An 11,905-nucleotide genomic window follows, 5' to 3' on the forward strand; every position below is an offset into this window, starting at 1 on the left:
AGGACTAGACATATTCTTCAATGCCGTAGAAGCACTCCCACTAAGGCAGTAGATGTCGTCATAGGCGTTGACACCTGCTACAAAAAGACCTCCTACATCTATCTGTTTCAGCATACCTTGAAGTTGAGGGAAAAAGTAGCAAAATCTTACAAATAGACATCTCATTTTATAGAAATGTAGATTCAAAAACAGCAAGATGGAAAACCTGTTTTAATTATTGTCCAGTATGCATACTTGGAACATTTATCCAGGTTCTTTTTTTTTAAAACCTGTCACCTCACCTATCCACTTCGTGCCTTGTGGCACATAAGGCCTTTACAGAGCACTTCCACTTCTTTCGGTCAGCTGCTGCCGTTCTTGCTTCAGCCCATGATGTCCATCCCAGCTCTTTTCTCTCTTTCTCCACAGTACGTCTCCAGGTGGTCTTTGGTCTTCCTCTTCTTATTCTCCCTTCTGGTGCCCAAGTCATTGCTATATTGCAGTCGTTGTTGTGGTCCTGACGTAGTATGTGTCCGATCCTTTTCCATCTACGTAGCTTCACCTCTTCGCTCAACGGCTTCATTTCAGCTCTTTCTAGTAGGTCTTCAATTCTGATGTGATCTTGCCAGTGTATTTGGAGTATTCTGCGTTGGCATCTATTATGGAACACATCTACTGTTTTGTTGTCTCCTTTGTTCATTTTCCATGTCTCACATCCATATAGTAAGACTGAAACCACTAGCGTCTTGTAAAGTCTTAGTTTTGTTCTTCTTGTGATGCTTTTAGAGCTCCAGATCTTCTTAAGTCTGATGAAGGCACCTCTTGCTTTAAATAGTCGGTTCTTCAGGTCTTTCATTCCGCCTCCCTCTTTACAAATGGTGGCACCTAAGTAAGTGAACTGCTCTACCTCTTCGATGACTTTGCCCTTAATATGAATTATTTCCTGGTTGCTTGTGTTAATCCTCATCGTTTTTGTTTTCTGATTGTTGATCTTAAGACCTACTCTCCTGGCCTCTGCTTCCAACCGTGTTGTTTTATCTTGGATTTGTAGTTTTGTAGAGGATAATAATGCTATATCATCTGCAAAGTCCAAGTCATCCAATTTCGATGTTAGCTTCCATCTAATTTCATTCTCTCCATGTCCAACTGTTCTTCTCATGATCCAATCCATCACAATCAAGAATAAGAAACCTGACATATTGCAACCTTGTTTGACACCAGTTTTAATGTCGAACCATTCACATATTTCTCCTTGATCTTTAACTGCACACTGGAAATCTTCATAAAACGCTCTGATCATTCTCACAATCTTCTCTGGGATTCCATACTTTCCCAGGATTATCCACAGGCTCTTGTGATGGACAGAGTCAAAAGCCTTCTCAAAGTCTACAAAATTTATGTACAGTGTTGCTTGCCACTCGTTGACCTGTTCTATGATGTTCCGTAGTATGAATACTTGCTCTGTAGTTCCTCTTCCTGCTCTGTAACCTGCTTGTTCTTTCCTTAGTCTGCAGTCAACTCCATGCCGTATACGGTCTACGATAATCCTGCCAAGTATCTTTCCCACAACAGATAGTAGGGTTATCCCTCTTGAGTTCTTACATTCTTTGAGGTTTCCTTTCTTTGCTATTCTGATGATAAGCCCTTTCTTCCAGTTTGTTGGTATGATTTCATGTTTCCATACCTTTTGTAGTAGCTGATGCACTTTTTTTGTTGAGAAGTCTACATCAGCTTTCAACAGCTCAGCTGTGATGCAGTCAATTCCTGGTGCCTTATTATTCTGCAGTTTTTTTAAGGCTTCTTTGACTTCAACAATCGATGGTTTGTTTACTGTGATCTCCTCAATTCTGTTATTGAAATCACATTCATTGTCTTCTGTTATGGGTTTTTCTGGTTCTTCTGTATTAAACAGGTCCTTGAAGTGTTTTGTCCATCTTAACTTGATTTCCTCTCTTCCGCTGATGAGGTTACCATCTTTGTCTAGTACTGCTGTACTCTGTCTGGGTCTCTCATTACATAATGTCTTTGTGAGTCCATGTAGGGTCTTCATATGTTGTTTTCTTGCAGCGTCTTCAGCTTCTCTAGCAATATTCTCCAACCATTTCCTTTTATCTGCTTTAACATTTCGCTTCACCTCTTTGATCTTCTCTGTGAACTTCTCCTTTAACTGCTTCTTGATTCTTTCCGAATATGTACTTAAGATTTTCTTATGTAGTCTCTCTTTTTGTTCTACAAGACTCCAAGACTCTTCGCTGATCCATGGCTTCTTCTTTTTCCGTGGTCTTCCAAGGACGGCTTCAGCTACTTCTTTATATGCTTTTTCCATTATTTGGGCATCACATTCTACTTCTTCATTTCCTACTCCTTTTGCTTCCTTTTCTAATACCTGGAACCTGTTTCGCAAACTGATGGAAAAGGTATTGAGGATGGCCCTATCATTCAGCTTTGCCGTTTCATACTTGACTCTGGGATTTTTTTTCTCTTTTTGTTGTTTCTTCAGTCTTAGCTTGATCGTTGTACATACTAGATAGTGGTCGCTTCCAATATCTGCAGATCTGTACACTCTTGTATCTTTGACTAAATTCCTAAATCTTTTATTAACTAGTGTGTGATCTATCTGATTTCTGGTTTTCCCATCCGGTGATATCCAAGTTGCTTTATGTTTTATTTATAACATCCACCTTTTAAACCTGTAGATGTTATTTTTTTAGTCAACTCCCCAGATTCCAGCAGGACCCACAGAGACATATGAATGGACTGATCTTCAGGAAAGTATTCCTGGGTACACCATGACTGAAAATGTTGGGGTTTATTTGTATGGAACAGCTGAATGGAATAACATTATCTAGACATACAGCCTCTGATTGCAACTGTTATTGGTCCTGTAAATAAACACTACCATGTATTTCAATCATTATTGGTCCTGTAAATAAACACTACCATGTATTTCAACTGTTATTGGTCCTGTAAATAAACACTACCATGTATTTCTCCACCTAGAACCACTTAAGCTGCACCATCACTTTTGTAGCTCTAATACTGTGGGAAAACTGCTACACCATTGCTATGTCCCAGGTTGTTGCTAGGTGTAACGTCGGCGGGTCAGAGAACACACTTGGGTCCATGTGCAGGTAAGAATGATGGCAATCTTTAATAGAAATCAGCAGAGCAAGGTGGAATGTAGCAAGGATCAGAACCAGAGACCAGAGAGAGGGGGCATCAGTACAGAAGGGCTAGGCCTAAAGGACGACATCCAGAGAGATGTAAAACCGGGTCAAAAACAGAAGTCAAAGTCAAATTTATTTATATAGCGCTTTTCACAATGTTCACATGTTGTCACAAAGCAGCTTTACAATCGTATGGGTCCAGATCCCTAATGAGCAAGCCAAAGGCGACAGTGGCAAGGAAAAACTCCCTATGAAGTTTTTCCAGAAGAGTATATGAAACAGAAAACGGATTGGCATGCGTGCTGAAAACAGAGGCAATACTTAATAACGTGTGAGGTGTGGTTAGGGGCTAAATAGGAGGAGGAATTAAGGGAAACAGGTGATGTCATCAGTACTCTGGAGATGGGGCCCTCTGCTGGTGAGAGGCAGGATTGCCAGTACTGACACTAGGTAGTTGCTACTATCAGCAACCCCGTCCTGACCAGCAGAGGGCCACCACTCCAGAATCTCCATGGTTACTGTCTCAATTGTTTTCAATTTTCCACCACCTACTTGTGCTCATTCAGTCTGTTGGTCAGTGAGAAGTTTTGTACTGCGTTCAGTAACCTCACTAAGCTGTTTCTTCATCTTGCCTCTCGTGTTTGATACCTGTGTCTGTGTTTGTCTCTGCCCTCTGTCTTCTCGACCTCATTTTTGATCTGTTCCATGACAGGTTTTGTTTTAGATAGCCCCTGTGCCTTGACCTCTGATATTAAACTTTTTATCTGCAAATGGATCCCTCAGACATCTCAGTCTTTGTCACACTAACTCAGCGTTTCTCAACGTGTGGGGCACGCCCCACTAGTGGGGCGCATGGGTATTGCAGGTGGGGCGCAAGCAATTGGAAAAAATGAACCTTTTTAAGCCTGTCGTTTTAATGCCTGTTCGTTTTGCATAAGCCCCGGATGTTTAAAATGTCTGCGGAACACTGTGAACCAAGGCTAGATTCGGCCCTTTAATTAATTTGTATCGCCTCCCCCCCCGGTCAACAAATTACGTTCGCCTCGCCACAACCCCCCCTCGTCAACAAATCACGATCGCCACCCCCATTTGTATTTTATTACCATTTTGTTTGGGTGATATGGGACAGGTGGGGCGTGGAATTTCCCCTTCTTCTGAGGTGGGGAATGATAGAAAAAGTTTGAGAACCACTGTACTAACTGATTGATATGGTGCCTCAGGTAGTTGCTAGGGTCATGCTATATGGTTGCTAAAGTATTCTATGTGGTTGCTATGGAATTCCAATTTTATTATTATTGCATTAAAACATATTAAACAGAGTTATGCAAGTTAAAGCTTTATTTTTTCTTTCTTCATATATACTCTTTTTTCATCTTTAAAAACACTAATAGATTGCAGAATGTTAATCTTATTCTCTAAGAGACAATGTTTGTTTTAAGTGCTGCAGTCTGAAATGCTGTCATCTGTGCCAATGAGCCACAGGTGCCCGAGATCGTAGGAAACGTGTTTGACTTTTTGTGAGTGTGGGATGTGTTGCCATCCAGTGCCAGTTGGGTTGCATGGAGAGGTGCCCTCTCTGGAAGACAAGAATAAAATAGCCCATTATGTAGCACAATCAAAGGCAGAATATTCCTATATCTACTTATATCTTCTGTGATTGTGTTTAACACATTTCTAAAATATTTATATTATTCTTATTACACATATGTCCCAATGTGGGTTTTTCCTTCAACGTATATAATAAGGTAAAAAAAATCTAAGTACCTGTAATAGAAATCTCCAAGGGAATTGACCCCATACACCTTTCCATCAGTAGAAACTTCAATCATGGAAAGTAATCCAGGTACTGCCTCCCAATTCATAGAACCACCACAAGCTGTTGGACTCACTCCCTGACGCAAAAAAGAGTCAGACGGACAATTTAGATAATTATAAATTTGAGAATAAATATTATTAGAATAAGAATATAGTGTAATAATTATTTAGCACTATGCCAACATAAATCAGTAAATGTGATAATGAAGTGTCAAGAAACCAAACCTTTAACAACATAGTACCCAGTAAACACAAAGAAAGTTTGAAAGGATTGCATCAACAGAGTGCATTATGAGAATGAGTGTATGATATCCTCCAGTAATCAAAACATTGCTCTGAGTCCACCTTCATAATGTAAATGTAGTCCTCTGAGTTGACTTCTCCCCCTTACCTTCATAATGAAGATGTTGTCTTGGCTGTTGACCCCCCAGCAGCTGTAGGGTCCACAGCTGTAGTATTTTAGCTTTCCTGGAATGTTAACCCAGTGGGCATTAGCACCTGTCTTGTAGCTCATGGTTTCATCCCCGTTAAGGCAGAAAATGTCATCATGCATGTTGACACCAGCTATGAATAATGAACCCCCTGCATCTGTCTGTTTCAGCAGACCTGAAAGTTGGAGAAAACATTGAAGTTGAAGAATATTGTAGGAACAGGAATTCAAATACTAAAAACAAGTACAAGGTAATAAGTTAGACCCTAATCCTTAATGTTACATGTTGAATTCTTGTCCAGTATGTATGGACCAGCCTACCTGGAACAGTTACCCAGTCTCCTCTCACAAGTTTGAAGATGTTATCCTCTGAGTTGACTCCCCAGACTCCAGCAGGACCCACACTGACATGCTTCAGGGCTCCTGGTAACTTTGTCCACCCGCTTTTATACAGAGTGAAGATCTCACCAGCTGAGTTCACTCCAAACACCTGACCATTCCCAGCATCAATCTGCTTCAGTCTGCCTTCTACCACTTTACAGTCAAGAGCTGTAAATCAATACACACCATGAGATGAGAACGGAAAGAAGTGATAAGTATTGGTCTTATTTAACTAAGTGTACACACTCACCCTGACTGGTAATCCAGAGATTCAGGAGCACAATGAGGATGGCTGTTCCCTTCATGGTCTTCAGTGTTCTTCCCCTAGTGAAGTGCGGATACAGGGAGATGGTGTTTATTTATAGTCTATAGGGACGTGGTGGGGGGAGGATCTGTATCCCCTCCTCTTAGGCTACAGGTGATAGGCTGGTTTAGGAGACCATGAGCACTGGAACACTTACAAAACATGTTTAGAATGTGAATGATGTAACAATGGCATTAGATACTGTGTTAACCCTGTCGCGAGCACAGAAACACTTACAGAACATGCTTAGAATGTGAATGCCCCATGCCACCCTCATTCTCCTGATCCTGCCCCATTTTACCCTCATTCTTCTGATTATGCCCCACATTACCCTCATCCTGCCCACTCAGCCCAGTTTCCCCCACACTGTCTCATCCACTAGTCTGCTGTCTGGAAACATTTCATTATCTGCTTAGAATATTTACTTTTATCATGTGTGTTTGCTTTAGCACATTTGATTCAGGTTCATGTTTGATAGACTGAGTGAAGGACAGTTTCTGTTGTACAGTTTGTCTGTCACATGTTGCTAAACTTGAAATTAATCATAGCTAAACTAAACTAGAAATTCATCATAGCATTTTGAAGGAGTGTTTCTCTTTATAACAATGCTATCCACAGTGAGAGAAGAGCTTAATTTTCAAATATCATTGTAGAGAACTGAGGTAGCTCTCCACAGTACACAGACTGTTTTAACCCTCTATGGCATGAATTTTTATTTTAGGAGGAAAATTTTTTTCATCCTAGTATTTGCTAGATTAGGGGTCCCTTATAATATATAAATAATAAAATTTGCCCCCCCCCCCCCCCCCCCCCCCCCCCGCCCTCCTGCCCCCAGATTTTGGTTTGTTGCCTCAGGGCAACAAGATGCTCTGAGGGTACTAAAACGCCAAGGTTTTCTGTAATTTTCATATAAGTGCAATGAGGTACAAACAAGTATTAATCGCATTAGAGGTTTCACAAATTCCACAAATGGTTTATCAATCAGTGGGTTAGAAATTAGCTGCAATGTGTGTTTGTGTTTCTGAATGTTTGTTCCTGTGGGGTACAGATTGAATCAATGTTTCACTTTTTTTGGAAAGCACAAAGCACTGCTGTACCCATGAACTGCTCCAGGTCTTTAGTAGTGAGGTTAAGGGTTTGTTGGTATCACACTGAATGGCATATACAGGGGTTGGACAATTCAATTGAAACACCTTTCATTTTAGTGTGGAAGGTTTCATGGCTAAATTGGACCAGCCTGGTGGTCAACCTTCATTAATTGCACATTGCACCAGTAAGAGCAGTGAAGGTTCAATTAGCAGGATAAGAGCACAGTTTTGCTCAAAATATTGCAATGCATGTGCATCCAGTAGTTCAAACATTGTATCCTGAAGGCTGTGCCATGTATCAGGATGACAATACAATACACACAGTAGGACTGGTGAAAGATTGGTTTGATGAACATGAAAGTGAAGTTGAACATCTCCCATGGCCTGCCCAGTCACCGGATCTAAATATTGTTGAGCCACTTTGGGGTGTTTTGGAGGAAAGAGTCAGGAAACCTTTTCCTCCACCAGCATCATGTAGTGACCTGGCCACTAGAAGAATTGCTTAAAATCCCTCTGACCACTGTACAGGACATGTATATGTAATTCCCAAGACGAGTTGACGCTGTATTGGCTGCAAAAGGAAGCCCTACACCATACTAATAAAGACATGATCATTCTATACTTTTAATGGTAGATGTATTCTTACATGGAGAGACAGACTATTAAAAAGAAAATCCAGAAAATAAATCTAAGGAATATATATTAATTGATTTGTATTTCATGGAGTGAAATAAGTATTTGATCCCTTAGTATTCATTAGCCGTTCTGGCTTTAAAGACCAACTTGTTACCTGACCTGAAGCCACCTGTTCTCACTAATCACTTGTGTGAAAAACACCTGTCCACAGAATCAGACAGATCACACAGATTTCAAGTCTCCAACATGGGTAAAACCAAAGAGCTGTCACAGGACCTCAGAGTCAGAATTGTTGACCTTCACAAACCTGGAATGGGCTACAAAAAGATTAGTAAGGTGTTGGATGTGAAAGTAACAACTATTGGTGCAATTATCAGAAAGTTTAAAGAGTATAACATGACAATCAACAGACCTCGGCCCGGTGCTCCAAAGAAGATTTTGCCTCGTGGGGTGGCAATGATGCTGAGAACGGTCAGAAATCGTCCTGCAACCACTCGGCAGGAGTTAGCAAATGACCTGAAGGCAGCTGGGACCACAGTTTGCAATGAAACAATTGGCAACACTTTGCGCAACAATGGATTCACATCCTGCAGTGCCTGAAAGGTACCCCTGCTGAAGAGAGCACATGTGGAGGCGCGCCTCAAGTATGCCAATGATCATTTGAAAGATGAACCAAGTTATTGGGAGAAGGTTTTGTGGTCAGACGAGACCAAAATTGAACTTTTTGGCCTCAACTCCACCCGCCATGTGTGGAGGAAGAAAAATGCTGCCTATGACCCCAAGAACACTGTGCCCACCGTCAAGCATGGAGGTGGAAGCATAATGTTTTGGGGGTGTTTCTCTGCCAAGGGTACAGGGCTACTACACCGCATCACTGGGAAGATGGATGGAGCCATGTACCGCACAATCCTGAGGGACAACCTCCTCCCCTCTGCCAGGGATCTGAAAATGGGCCGTGGTTGGGTCTTCCAACATGATAACGACCCTAAACATACAGCAAAGGCAACAAAGGATTGGCTCAAGAAACATCAAATTAAGGTCATGGAGTGGCCCAGCCAGTCACCAGACCTCAATCCGATCGAAAATCTATGGAGGGAGCTGAAGGTCAGAGTTGCCAAGCGACAGCCCACCAACCTTCATGATTTAGAGAGGATCTGCAAAGAAGAGTGGGCCAAAATTCCCCCTGGTGTGTGTGCTAAACTTGTGGCTAACTACAACAAACGTCTCACCGCTGTGCTTGCAAACAAAGGCTTTGCCACTAAGTATTGAGGGTGTTTGGCAAGAGGGATCAAATACTTATTTTCCTCATTGAAATACAAATTAATTAAAATATATTCTTTAAAATTATATTCTGGATTTTTGTCTTGATATTCTGTCTCTCCATGTAAGAATACATCTACCATTAAAAGTATAGAATGATCATGTCTTTATTAGTGGGCCAACGAAGAAAATCAGCAAGGGATCAAATATTTCTTGGACTCACTGTAGATTATTATTGTCACGGTGAGGGGGCCGGGTCGCCACCAGAGGGCGTGCATCCCGGCCAGCAGTCGATCCCAGCACACACCCCCACGCACGCAACCACTCCCACAGTCATGATCACCAGTATACTGAACACCTGTTTCTTATTTACTTTGCTCTTCTTAAGCCCGCAGGTCGTCTGGTCCAGTGCTGCACATTGCCGCTACATGAGTGTCTCTGGTCTCTGCGTGTCCGTCACTGCGTTCCCTACCTGTGTGCGCGCTAAGAGCTTTACCTTGCATCACTTGCAGTGTGTGCGTTACGAGCCTTACTAGTGTGCGCTACGAGCTTTACCTTGCATCACTTATAGTGTGTGCGCTAAGAGCTTTACTGGTGTGCGCTACGAGCTGTACCTTGCATCGCTTGCAGTGTGTGCGCTAAGAGCTTTACTGGTTTGGTTGCCATGGACAATAAACATCCTTCTGTTCAACCCCCGTCTCTGGCTGCCTCTGTCCCAATGCCTCCGGCGTCACAGAATGTGCAGCCTGGAGCAGCCGGAGCTCCAGGAACTCCGCGCGATTGTGACCACTGTGACGAGCTACATACAGGCTTTGTCAGCGCAGTCGTCCACACCCTCTCCGAGACCGCGTACACCGATTCCTCCTCCCAAGGCCCTTCAACGGGGTTCCGGAGCACTGTGAGGGCTTTCTGGTCCAGTGCCAACTGTATTTCACCAGCATGCCCCACTGCGAGGATGCGGAGGAAGTCGCCTTCATGGTGAACCGGTTGCAGGGCAAGGCACTGGACTGGGGAGCAGCCCAGGTCAGTGCAGAGAAACCCTGTACCCGCAGCTACGACCAGTTCGTTCGCGAACTGCGGGCGGTTTTCAACCACCCCAGCCGCGGGAGGGTTTGTGGTCAGAGCCTGTTGCAGCTACATCAGGGAAACCGTAGCGCTGCCGATTACGCCCTGGAGTTCCGGACCCTGGCCGCCAGAACCAGTTGGGAAGAAGCCGCCCAGACAGACGTCTTCATAGCGGGGCTGAAACCCGACCTAAGGGCGGAACTGAGCTGTCAGCCTGAGGGAGAGGACCTGAACCAGGTGGTGCACCGGGCGATCACCGTGGACCGGCTGCGGCAGGAGCGAAAAGAAGGAGCGGCGCTTCCTCCTACCAGGCTCCCGTGCATACGCCGCCCCGTGAGACCACGACAGTCGAGCCCATGGACTTGGGTACTGCCGCCCCCCCTCTCGCTCAGACCGCTGGTCCGAGGAGGGGGCGGGCTAGGGTAAGTCTCTCTCTGATGGGTGGTCTGTTAACGTGGGAAGCAATGTCTTACGGGGCGGTGTCTCTATCTGTGTTTGCCTTAGTGGACTCGGGAGCCTCGGGGAACCTGATACGGAGGAGCGTCGCCGAGCAGCTGAGGGTGCCCTTGATCCAGCTGGAGACACCGAGACGCGTGCACGCACTGGACGGGTGACCTGTGGGCGGGGGTTTTATTTCTCACCGCACTGCACCAGTCACCATACACGTTCAGGGCCGAAGGGAACTTATCAGTTTTTATGTAATCCCTTCCACACGCTATTCAATCACGTTAGGTCTCCCCTGGTTTAAGCTCCACAACCCCATCATCGACTGGTCCACGGGTAAGCTGCTGAAGTGGGTAGCGCCCCTCCAGGGCATCCGGTCTCCCTCTCGTGTGTTCGCGCAATCCACCAGTGTTGAGAGCCCTAACATCAGCTCCACCCCGGTCATTCCTGCTCCGTACCGTGATCTAGCGGAGCTGTTCAGCGCTGCCAAGGCCACCCAGTTACCACCCCACCGACCCTGGGACTGTCACATCACCCTCAAGACAGGTACTACGCCACCGCGCGGTCGAGTCTATCCACTTTCTCAGGAAGAGGAGCGGGTCATGGCTCAGTATGTTAAGGAGGCTCTCGCTCAGGGCTATATTACTCCCTCCACCTCTCCCGCCTCAGCCAGCGTCTTCTTCGTAAAGAAGAAAGACGGCGGTCTGAGGCCATGCATAGATTACCGAGGGCTCAATTCCCTCTTAGTGAACTTTGCCTACCCGCTGCCTCTAGTGCCGTCGGCGCTGGAGCAGTTAAGGAAGGCTAAAGTTTTCACTAAACTGGATCTGCGCAGCACCTATAACCTTATTCGCATACGCGTGGGTGATGAATGGAAGACGGCGTTTACTACCTCTAGGGGGCACTACGAGTATCGCGTCTTGCCTTATGGCTTGGCATCTGCTCCGTCGTTCTTCCAGGCGTTCATTAACGAGGTCTTAAGGGAGTATCTGAATAGATGCGTTGTCGCTTACATCGATGACATTCTGATCTATTCTCCCTCCTACGACCAACATGTGCGTGATGTACGGGCAGTTCTGGGCACACTCTTGCACAATCGTTTGTATTGCAAGCTCGAGAAGTGCGAGTTCCATCTCGGTGAGATGAACTTCCTAGGTTACACCATTAGGCCAGGCTCTGTGCACATGCAGCACAGGAAGGTGGATGCAGTCGTGAAATGGACGCAGCCTCACACACGGCGTGAGCTTCAGAGATTTCTGGGCTTTGCGAATTTTTATAGGCGGTTCATTCGCGCATATAGTCAGATCGCAGAGCCCCTTACTGACATGCTGAGAGG

At 44.7% G+C, this 11,905-nt stretch overlaps 1 protein-coding gene across 1 annotated transcript; it reads right to left on the minus strand.

Annotated features, from left to right (window-relative positions):
* Positions 1-4,445: 4,445 nt before the first annotated feature.
* On the minus strand, positions 4,446-6,212 carry LOC143484217 (fish-egg lectin-like). The gene is made up of 5 exons (XM_076982853.1): positions 6,023-6,212; positions 5,713-5,940; positions 5,353-5,567; positions 4,911-5,038; positions 4,446-4,722 (listed from the first exon to the last, which is right to left on the minus strand). Exons 1-5 carry the CDS (start codon positions 6,075-6,077, stop codon positions 4,581-4,583), a joined length of 768 nt encoding a protein of 255 aa, XP_076838968.1. The 5' UTR covers positions 6,078-6,212; the 3' UTR covers positions 4,446-4,580.
* Between the last annotated feature and the right edge of the window lie 5,693 nt (positions 6,213-11,905).

Source organism: Brachyhypopomus gauderio, chromosome 20 (assembly GCF_052324685.1).
Source record: "Brachyhypopomus gauderio isolate BG-103 chromosome 20, BGAUD_0.2, whole genome shotgun sequence".
Classification (NCBI taxonomy): Eukaryota; Metazoa; Chordata; class Actinopteri; order Gymnotiformes; family Hypopomidae; genus Brachyhypopomus; species Brachyhypopomus gauderio.

What these genes read in the sequence shown, in the direction of transcription:
- LOC143484217 (XM_076982853.1), bottom strand. Translation starts at nt 6,077, where the DNA reads ATGAAGGGAACAGCCATCCTCATTGTGCTCCTGAATCTCTGGATTACC. An exon ending in AGACTGGGTAACTGTTCCAG is followed by an intron (nt 5,568 to 5,712) that starts GTAGGCTGGTCC and finishes TCCAACTTTCAG; the next exon opens with GTCTGCTGAAACAGACAGAT. An exon ending in CTTGGAGATTTCTATTACAG is followed by an intron (nt 4,723 to 4,910) that starts GTACTTAGATTT and finishes CTTGTCTTCCAG; the next exon opens with AGAGGGCACCTCTCCATGCA.